This window comes from Hordeum vulgare, chromosome 5H, assembly GCF_904849725.1.
Source record: "Hordeum vulgare subsp. vulgare chromosome 5H, MorexV3_pseudomolecules_assembly, whole genome shotgun sequence".
Taxonomy (NCBI): Eukaryota; Viridiplantae; Streptophyta; class Magnoliopsida; order Poales; family Poaceae; genus Hordeum; species Hordeum vulgare.
The window spans coordinates 537,498,727-537,509,851 of record NC_058522.1 but is presented as its reverse complement, the minus strand read 5'-3'; the positions used below and the strand labels follow the sequence as shown (position 1 = coordinate 537,509,851).

Here is an 11,125-nt window from a genome sequence, read left to right as displayed (position 1 = left end):
GCCAACTCCATCTCAGCACAAATTAGCGTTGTCCTATTTCTTTCTATGACTCCCCCTCTTATATTTACACGAGACTCTTGCTCCTGCTTCATCCCCGTCCATCTCCTATTCAGTTACTCATCCACATCTCTTTGAAAGAAGAGCGTGTAGAAAGAAGCTAAAATAGATATCATTTTCCAACCAATTTCTTAAGCCTTGACAGTAAGGTCTACACCATGGCATACGTCCTTGATTTCTTACACTGGCCGTCCTTGGGAATGTGTGGCATCAGGAAGAGGTACCTGGAGCACGCCCTTACCACACCAATGTGTCGCGTGGCATGAATCTGATCATGTACCTCCAGTTGGAGCGCGAGAAGGCGGTCCCGTACGAGGATGAACTCCACAACTATGAACTCCACTTCAAGCATTTTTACACTTTAGACATTTTTTCGCTGGCTTGAGAACTATTGTAAGATCGAAGTTTCCTTCTCTAGTCCTATAATTAAGAAGATACGCGTCTTGATGAAGTAGTTGCCCGTTCTCACAAAGAAAACTTATATGTTTAGCAAACCAATATCTGAACCAAAGCATCTGAAGAATGTTCAGAGAACTAATGAGTAATTGACTAATCAAAAAGATTACACACTACAAAAAGATAAGCATCAACAACTGGACCTCGAACATTTTTGGAAATCCACGGCTAATCACATAAGCTAGTAAGCGCATATAATAATGTGTCATTTTTTATTGTCCTCTTGGAGTAAAAATGGGAATGATTAGACGGTGAAAACTACATTGTTTCAGATATTATTACACATCCATGCCGCCAAATATTAAGTAATGAAATCCCTCAACTCATAGTTTATAAGTTCTTATAAAACCAGACTAATTAATAGGGCGATATTTTTTGCGATTCAAACAAGAGCTTCATTAACTGATAACAGGATTACAGTCTTGTCTAGTACATAGCAGGATGTTATCCGGCACCTGATGTATACCCAGGCAGGCACACTCCGGATTTGATTCAGAAGCAAATTTAGCTACTTTTTGAGCTGCTATATTTGCCTCCCTCCTTACTATTGTGAATCCTATGAATCCAATATGACCGAACATTGAGTAATCACAGCTTACGTAGGGCAAGTTCTTTTGCTGCTCTATCCAGCTTATTCTACAAGCCCAATCAAATTTATTTTTTAGAAGTCTACTAATTAAGACTTAACTAGTAGACTTTTAAAAATACATTTTTGGTTGAACTTCTATAATAAATTGGGTAGGGACAGCTTATTCTAGAAGTCTAAAAAACCAACCAAAAGAACTGATTCCTGTATTGTTATCATTTCCTTTTTAACAACATAGAAAGATTGTCGTCTTTTATGACGATTGACTCTATATTTACTGTAGGTTCCCAAGAATATTTGAGGAGGTGTTTAGATTGTGAGCTTGTAATGTGAAACCTTTTTAGACCGGTAAGAGATGTCGATAGACCGTGTGTTTGTTTCGCCTCGATTGTAATTACTCCCTCCGTTCCTGAATATAAGACCTTTTAGAGATTGTACTATAAACTACATACGGATGTACATAGACATATTTTGAAGTATAGATTCACTCATTTTGTTTCGTATGTAGTCTTCTAGTGAAATACCTAAAAAGTCTTATATTTTGAAACGGAGGAAGTAGTTGCCGCAGTATCAGTTACCGGCCTACTGCAAATTCGTTTCCGCCCAATCTACTGTGTTGTTGCTTCCCAACCTCTTCTGAAAATAGAAAAAATCCTCGTACAAGCTCTTCCACTGACTCTATGTCTCTCAGTCTAGATGGTGTCACGAACTCCTCGAACTACTCCCGCTAGACAGTGCCACAATCTCCAGCCAGATGGTGCCGCCGTTGACGCAAATTGGCTGCATCGGTCTTCTTGTTCCTCGAACTGCCAGACCCGCTTAATTTTCGCCTTGATTTTTATCAGGTATGTCGCGGATAAGAATCACGATTGGGCTGTCGCTCGGCGATCTTTTGGTTCAGTGATTCATCGTCTAGTCATTTGAATCGTCTAGCAAATGTTATCCAGGAAATAACAGAGATTGAGCTATGTAACCGATTACCTCCCATGGTAACCAAACAAGAGTGAATTTCCCTCCTTTCCATTTATACTAACAGCGCTATTCCATTACGTTTACGTTTTCATTACCTCTCAGCAGTGCATGCATGTTATTTGGTACGTAGGTCCTGGCGATTCTCATGTTCTCAGGTGCCCGTAACGTGGCCAGCTAGCGTGATGATCTTCTTCATGAAGGATATGAACTTTTGCGCCGACCACTTGTTACATAGATTATCTGTTTGACAGCCCATCTTTGTTTAGATGACGTGGATTCCTGATGCATCACGGTTGATGTTACGTGATGCTCCGGTTACTTGTATGCCATTTCTTTGTTAATTCTCATTTTGTCAGAGGTTGACTTGATGCTCAATTCTGAATATGAGGCCTTTGTAATGTATATTCAGTTTAAGTTTCACTGCTAAACTGCAATTGGTTGAAGCAGTAAGTTAGTTCAGTGTACTTGCTGTTTTTTGGTTCACTGTTAAATATAGTTTTTTTTAAAAAGGAGGATTACCTCTAGCACTGTTAAATATAGTGCATTGTTGCTTCACTATGTGTCAACCCATTTGATCAAAAAGTTCTTAATTCATTTATGTAAACAGTTTAAACCCATGGTTCAGGGCTTGGTTTAGTTCAGTTTGGTTAAAATTTTCAGCAAGTTTGGTTTTGGTTGGGTGTTAAGCTAGCTCACGTGGGTTTAGTTCAGGTGTCAAGCTAGCTCACGTGAGTTTGGTTGAAGTATGGTTCAGGTATCAATCGATTCTCAGATTTACTCTCAGGAACCAAACACCTCCTAAGATTCATGATGGTTGGCCTAGTCTAGAGTAGTCATGCAAGCAATCAAACAACTCATGTGAACATCTGGTGGTTGCATACAGAGCTATAGACAACCAGTCAACCATACGGCTTGCATGTGACGTGCCTTGTCAGTATTTTCACGGAGCAGTACCTCGTGCACCTATGCTCTCAAGTGTTTTCACCTCTTGTTACTCTTCCTTCTTATTCTGCATCTATAAATATATGCACACTCTTATCTTTCTATAGTTATGCGAGACAAGGTCTCCATCCTCTCTTGGTAGGAACACGTGAGAATCTTAGATGCAAAGGACGCGGAGATTCGTTTTACTTTAGTTCTTCAGAATGAGCGGCACCGGGAAGTATGTTAACATGCTATGAGACCCAAGAGGTGTCATTATTGTCGTAGGTCCTAGCTAACCCACTGCTCGTGCATCGAGAAAATGCAGACATTGTTAACCAGTATAAGCAATACAGGAACGGGATACATAGTTCGGAAAAGGTGTTGCCCACAAAAGACGATGATCGACACCGACCCCAACTTCACGGTTCATCATCCCTCTCGGAGCAAACAACAATGGTGACCGACAAAACGAGGGAGATGCTACAACAACTCAGCAAGTGCGGCGACATGAGGAAGAGGAGATGGCAGGAGGCAAAGATACTCCAGATGAAGAAACCATGTGTACTGCAAACCATGGAGACGGTGCACCGCCTGCATGAGGATTAAACCCTTCCATCTGCTAAACCAAATAAAAAAGGTCCACGGTGTTTAAAGGCAACCGCATGGGGACGGAGAATTTTAAGGGGATCTTGCCGGCATTTTTGGTCATGCTTTCGAGGCAACCGCATGGGAACCGAGAATTTTAAGGGGATCTTGCCGGCATTTTTGGTCATGCTTTCGAGGGCAGCGGTGCTTCTGCATTTCAATGAGATTACCTAGAATCTCTAGATCCTAATATGGGGGAACACTGATCGGCCGATGGCTTGCTGAAAAGCTGAACACAGTTTCCAGTGTTTCTGTACATTTGGAACTTTTCTTCACTGGCCCTGGGCGAAGCACGGGACTTTTCTTTTCGCTTATAGAAAATCAAGAAGATGCAGCTGCATGAATTAGTTATGCCATTTCACAAAAGCAAAGTTATGCCTATCTCACAAAAGCAATAGGATTCTAATGACTTTATTCCCTCGCCCGGTTGGTTGAAATCCTAATTCCGACAAATCAGAGAAATAAGGTTCAGAGAACCAAGTCAAAGGCTATTCATAGAAAACCATAAGCGCATATCATTATTCTCTCTCGTCCTTCCGGAAGAAAAGAAAAACTGGGTAATGATTGCGTAATGAGAAAATCAGATTGTTTTACACATTATTAATCATTGTGAATCCAATGTGACCGAACATTGAGTAATCAAATCCCCCAGCTCATGGTTCTTTGTATCTTCTAAAATTTGACTGACTAGTCAACGACCTTTACTCTAATCCTTATGGCCTAAGAAAATGCATGTCAAAAAGGTCTTATTTTTTGGGACAGAGGGGGTACTAAGTAATGGTAAGATAGCATAGCATGCAGAGATGTAGATGGAAATTGGAAGTGTGCATTCATAGCGTCCACAGTGTAGGAAACGACACGTGCCTTCTACTAAAACTTTACATGACAGCCAACAACTGTCCTGGTGAAATTATAACCTGTGTATACTTGACAACAGAAGGATAACAGCTCCCAGACTCAAGCCGGCATCGCGAGTGGCAAGGATGGCAGCTTGGTTTATTGTGTGGGCTGGATGCTGCACCATGCATCCAGGCGTACTGTAGTTCTTCTACAGGGAAGAACCGGCACGGCGACGCCTCGTGGCATTTGATGTAGCGATCTGACCAAGCTCCTCGTCCTGGTTAGATGTCACTCGTTCTCTCACAGGGGTGTAATGTCTCAGCCAAACGCCCGTGTATACCTGAAGAAAAATAGCAAACAAATCAATCATTGCAGAACAGCAGAAGTATGAGAAGATCTGGCCCGTGTAAATGCTGTGTCTTTGATGGTTTTATTCTAGGAACTAAATGACTCAAATAATGTTAACGGAATCTTATTTGTTCTACTAACTTTGGGAATATGACCAAAAAAACAGAATATTGTAGGATAAGAAACATGTAACAGCATTGGATTTCCAAATCTGCTGAGAACTACTGACCTGTTGCGGCCTCATGATTTTATTGTCAGGGTCATCAAGTGACTCCTTCCAATGTGCTAACCAGCCAGCCATCCGAGGAATCGCAAATAACACGGGGAAAAATTCTGTAGGGAATCCCATTGCTCTGAAAATCAACGAGTCACAATTTAAGTATTCAGTAACAAAATTAGGATGGAAGGATGCGGGGTAGAAAAGTAGACTCAATTTGGAAGAAACAACTGGTACACCTATATATCAGGCCAGAATAAAAATCCACATTTGGATACAGCTTCCTCTTGATAAAATAATCGTCTGACAGTGCTGCCTTCTCCAGAGCAACAGCAACCTGGTATGGCATCAGAAAACATCATAAGGATGTGTTTGATTTGGCAACGCATGATTACAGTTGCACACAAATAACCACGCTGTTTAGGATCCTCATTTAAAGAACGCGACAAAATTCCTAGGCCCTTGTTGATAGCATAACTCTAGTAATACCAAAAAAGAAGTTAATTAGCAAAATGAATGATTATCAAACCCTGAAGAGCGTTAGCCGTTTGTGATATTGGCAAATAACTCTTTCTAGACTGACCAATCAATATTGGGCACATCGTATAGTGGCTTTGAGGAAACAATCAAGCTAAGCACTATTCTTCTTCTTGGCTAACTCTAGTAAGATGGGCCAAAGGATGGAAGTTAGCACTATCAGATGAGAACATAGAAAACTGGCAATGCCCACAGTACACTTGTTGCATTGCAAGTTTGTAGCATAACTATGCAGATGATTAATGTCCCATCACAGCTGGTTGCCTTCAACGTCTCTTTGCACTGGAGTCTTGGAGATCATGTATAATCACACTAGTATAGCATACTAACATACAGAAACTACCTGACACCACGAACCAGTGTTTTATGCATATGTTTGTTTTATAGTCTTAGATCTGAGAGTGGCATAAAACACACATCTTTGATGTTCTCCACTATTTTTGTTCCTTTCAACAGTCATCAAATCCAAAGTGGAAATAATCTGAATTGCACTTCATCTATCTCACCGTTTTTCAGAGTCATTATTTACCCAGTAGAAAAGGATATTTTTACTGTATTTTCTATCTTGCATGGTTCGATTCTTTTACTCTAATATTTGCGAAACAAAATGTTTCATTGGCAAAGTTACTGACACTTAGCACCCACAGCATAAACAAAGCAACTCTGTTTCGGTACATGAGAGCACTGATCAAATTCTCGCTACATAAATGGAGGTTTGGTAAAGTTCTCAGAAAATCTTCCTCTCTACAGTTAAACAGATCAAGGATAGCTGACCTCGATAAGAGGATCCCGTCCGACAATCGAGAAAACCTCCTCTGCTAACTTTCGGATGACTTTAGCACGAGGATCATAATTCTTATACACACGGTGCCCAAAACCTGACATTTTCCGTTTCCTGAAAAAGGACAGACATCGCTTGTAAAACAAGTCCAACGGTACATCAAAAAGGTATTGGAGTAGAAATTCTATTGAAAATACTATCACGGAAACAAGAAAAATTATCAACCAAGCAGGAGTTGTGTATCACCTGTTCTTCACTCCCTCGATGAAATCTGGAATATTCTCCACAGCTCCAATCTCATTCAACATTTTAAGTACCGCCTGACATACAGAACACAACACTAAGTCCCATAGTAAGATGCAAATCATTGATCTCTTTCAGCCAGGATGCAGGTTTCTGAAATTAAGACTTCACTATACAAACATTCCCTAAAAACTAACATGGTGTGGGGCTGGAAGGATATTTCTGAGAGAGGATCGATCTACTTGCATGACGCCACGATGATAAACAAGAACACATAGAAAATGTGTTGGTGGGCCTTGCTTCAGGAATTCATTTTCGTGAGTTTCAATGTTAATCAGGCAAAGATCAATCACCTTCGAAATAATAAATAGTAATGGAGTCTGCTTTACATGGAGAAAATGACAGCCTGCCAGTATGCACAAACTCTTTACAGGTACCAAATCTAATAAAATCCATACACGGGTTACTAAGTTGTTCCTCGTGGTCTAATAATCTTGGTTATACTCTGTGCACTAGTTTTGATTGTTCCAACTTAAGGAGATATTGAGCAATGTAGATGAGGGTCAGGGAGATATCGATACAAGACTCTTCATAAAAGAAATTGGAGGCCTTGGTCGTCATGGTACCGTTGCAAGATCCTGCCACCAACAAACTTAATAGTGCATAGGATGAACTACAACTCCATGAGATTGCTAGTAACATTCTTTCAGTTTTTTTAGGTTTCAATTTGGGTTTTGAATGGCCTGGCAGGGCCAGAGCGGTAACGCACGGTCTAAAACCGATTTAAGTGTAAGTTAATCATCATTTAAAGTACAAACTTCCTTAAAAGTGGATGCAAGATTCATAAGGTTTTCATATAAGAGCTTCTGAAGCAAGGTACTGTTGTTTCTTAGATTAATTAATGAATTTCTAATGATGAGGATTGTTAAATATGTAGAAACATTATAAGCTAGAATGCATGAACCAGGACGAGGCAGAGCTCGATATAATTTACCTCATTTGCGCCACCATGCAGTGGACCATATAGAGCTCCAACACCACCAGAAAGAGCAGTGAAGACATCAACACCACTATATAGATATCATAGCTAATTAGACATCAATATACTACTCCCACTTCAGAGGAGAATGAAGGACATGATACCTTGAAGCAAGGTGCCTAACAGCAGCTGTCGAGCAGTTCATTTCGTGTTCAGCATGCAGAATAAAAAGGATATCTAGAACCCGTGCAAGTCGGGGATTTGGCTTATATTCTTTGTTACCCCTGCAACACATCAGAAGTAGAAAAAATTTGTACCAAATGAATTATTTAGCCAATATATGTGGGAAAAACAAATAAAAATAATTATCAAGTAACGTGACTTACAAAGAGTCTAGCATATACAAGAAATTCTCTGAATAAGAAAGATTATTTGAAGGAAGGACGGCAGGCCTTCCTGCAAGTCTCAGGTAGGCTGCAGCTGCTATTGCTGGTGCCTAAACAAATGGTCAGATATAGAAAGTTAAGCCATGTACATGACTAAAATAAGAAAATACTGTTGTTGCAACTTTCATCATGAGGTTATGCAGAATCTGCAGATATATTTAGCATGGCAAACATAATTTAATCAATTGGATGAGTATCCTGAAAAACTACACTAACTGAAGATAATCAGATTATTAGTCATACCTTCCCAAGAACTCGTACAATTTGCTTATCCCTAACTTGCTTTGATTTGTACAGATCTTGCCCCTGCATGGGTAGAATATGTCAAAGATCAACTTCAAACTGTTAGACATAAAAAAAATGAAGTATGCATATACAATAAACTATCAAAAAAATTAAACTTATAACACCGAAAGTTCAAGGGTTTGACGGATACTATAACATTTCATAAGAACTATCTAAATAATCATCTGCCTAAATTGGTGCATTCAGAATGAGCTTACTCTAAGAGCAGGGTTTGCATCTGGGTGGAAGACAGAAAGTGTGCTCATTGCACTGGCAAGGACACCCATGGGGTGGGCATCGTGAGGCATTGATTGTATGATATCCTGACAAAATTAGAAAGCAGCATACATCACTTTGTAATCTGAGTGAAGCCCGAAACCTACATGATATTCTTAATATATTGCAATATCAAGACTTGAAAAGAAAAGGTAAGGGACAAAGCATACCAAGAGTCCTTGAGGAACAGCAGAGTGCTGTGAAATTGCAAACTCCCAGCCTGCCAGTTGACTCTGAGTAGGCAAATTCCCATACACTGTGGACGCAGAAGTCATTAACCAACAATTACAAAAAAGCAAATATGCTCTGGAATTCAACAGGAATACAAGTTCCAAAACACTTACTTAAGAGGTAGGCGACCTCAACAAATGAGCTGCTTTCAGCCACCTCCTCAATGGGATAACCCCTGTAGCGAAGAATTCCCTCATCCCCATCAATGTAGCAGATGGAAGAACGCACAGGGGCAGTGTTGAGATAACCAGGATCGTAAGTCTTAAGACCATTGTCATCTTTTCCAGTGGTAATCTACAACATAACACAATGACAATCAGTTTTGTTCTCTTCGATCTGGTTTCATGATACGAATGAAGGATCATTGAGGCAGAGCTTTTGCCAGTTTCTCAAAAGAGAAGGTGTCATAGAGAGTGAAGTGCTTATAGTGAGTTCCGTGCAAAATTGAATTTGGTGCTGCAAAACCACAGAAATTTATAGACAATGTCTACTGAAATAACAAACGAAGTCAGTAGTTATGGCTAGCTACTAGCTTCCCAAGCTGAAGCTATACATGTTGGCCAATTAGACAAGTTCTCCTAGACCATGCTATAACATTGTTACTTGCAACAATTACCCGTCAAAACAAATTTCAAGCTTTATTACCAGCTCAACTTCAACCTCACGCGGTTCCTCAATTACATCTATCTATCATCCTCAGTTACAATTTCTACAAAAGAACGCTTCATCAATTGCTGGATCATCAGATCTGATCACAGGTTCAACAGTCGCCCCCAAAATACTGGACTGGAACCTCCACCCCCAACCAAAAATTAAGCTCGTTTACTACATGCGCTTAGCCACGGCAAGTATAGAATAAAAATCCTAACCCGATCCCCAATCCGCAAGACCAGCCTGCTGCTACCCGAACCGCAGAACACAGGCTCTCTACCGTGGACACAGCCCAGCACAGCGCAGATCAGGCTGCACCCACCGCGGGGAACACAAGCCAAGATTAGGCCGGACTGCCGGTTACCTTCTTGAAGTCCGTGGCGCGGACGGTGCCGTCCTCCGAAACCTTGACCTCGTACCTTTTCCCGGTCCTCGAGTCCACCACGGCGAGCACGCCGGCGCGGGTCCCCGGGGAAGCGGCCGAGACCGGCGACCTCTCCAGTGAAGCCGCCGCGGGGTCCGCGCCCTCCACGCCGGCGGCGAGGAGGTGGGAAGAGAGCACCGCGAGGCGGCCCCGCGCGTGGTGGATGCGATCCATGGAGTCGGTCGGTGCGAGCAGGGAGGAGACGAGCAGAGCAAGAGAGAGACGTGAAGGAAGCGGTTGCTTGGACAGACCGCGGCTGCTATTGCTTCCCGCAACTCGATGCCGTTTATCTTTCTCTTTCGTATATATATACGGAGTACTACAAAAAAATATGCAATGGTGGTAACTGTTTTTGCATGCGTGTTCATTTGGATCACAAGAATACAGTTTTTAGCTAAAATACGGTATTTTAGGCAAATACCGTATTGTGCTTGGGTAGAGCTTAAATACGGAGCTCCGTATTGTGCTTGCGTTGACCGGTCACAGCTATCTTAGGCAAATAATAATGCGGCTGTCACGAACTAGCAGCTATGGTTCTAGAGAACTGAGATTGGACAGGAAAATTAGGGATCAACTTGTACACATGAAAGTTTAGGTTTAGAAAAGTTTTAGTTTACACATGTTTACTATCTCTCTTTTACAAAGATACATGCTTAAACAGAGTTACAGAAAGACAGACATGGACGCTACGTGGTTTTACATGGTGCTGAGGCCGGTAGCATGGGACGCAACCCGGTTATGACCCATGGTCGTGACAATTTCTTCCTCTTCTGAAGGTTCGAAAACGTTGGTGAAAAATACCTTCACTATCCCAAGTCACATAGGACACAAGCAACTAGGGCATTTGATATGAACTAGTGTCTTCGTCGTTGTGCCATGTGTGTGCAGCGTTGAGTTCATGATGGCTTCAGATATGGTGTAGGCGAAGAAGTCGACCTCGTTGCTGACATGTACTTACGGTGGTATTGAACGCTTCAGCTAGGGACACGTAATGACTGGGTGGACCTGACTGGACTCTAGCAGATCGATGCGGTATGTAGTGTTGCTGATGCGCTCGAACGACGTGTATGGTCCAAAGAAGCAGAACAACAACTCTTGGTTGGAGTTGGCAGCTAGCGATGTCTAAATGTATGATTGCAGCTTGAGGAAAACTTTATCACTCACTTGAAAACTACGCTCAAAACACCTCTTGTTCGCTTGATTTTTCATCCTTCATTGTGCCCGCAA

General features: G+C 41.5%; 1 protein-coding gene across 1 annotated transcript; it reads right to left on the bottom strand.

The window, feature by feature from the left end:
• Positions 1-4,446: 4,446 nt before the first annotated feature.
• LOC123452492 (citrate synthase, glyoxysomal-like) lies at positions 4,447-10,181 on the bottom strand. Its single transcript, XM_045129148.1, has 13 exons — positions 9,839-10,181; positions 8,937-9,117; positions 8,763-8,848; positions 8,535-8,639; positions 8,275-8,337; positions 7,972-8,081; positions 7,750-7,869; positions 7,601-7,676; positions 6,610-6,683; positions 6,357-6,477; positions 5,285-5,382; positions 5,058-5,181; positions 4,447-4,820 (listed from the first exon to the last, which is right to left on the bottom strand). The coding sequence occupies exons 1-13, from the start codon at positions 10,070-10,072 to the stop codon at positions 4,689-4,691; spliced, it is 1,524 nt and encodes a 507-aa protein (XP_044985083.1). The 5' UTR covers positions 10,073-10,181; the 3' UTR covers positions 4,447-4,688.
• Positions 10,182-11,125: the final 944 nt, after the last annotated feature.

What these genes read in the sequence shown, in the direction of transcription:
- LOC123452492 (XM_045129148.1), bottom strand. Translation starts at nt 10,072, where the DNA reads ATGGATCGCATCCACCACGCGCGGGGCCGCCTCGCGGTGCTCTCTTCC. An exon ending in GCGCCACGGACTTCAAGAAG is followed by an intron (nt 9,118 to 9,838) that starts GTAACCGGCAGT and finishes GTTATGTTGTAG; the next exon opens with ATTACCACTGGAAAAGATGA. An exon ending in CTGTTCCTCAAGGACTCTTG is followed by an intron (nt 8,640 to 8,762) that starts GTATGCTTTGTC and finishes TAATTTTGTCAG; the next exon opens with GATATCATACAATCAATGCC.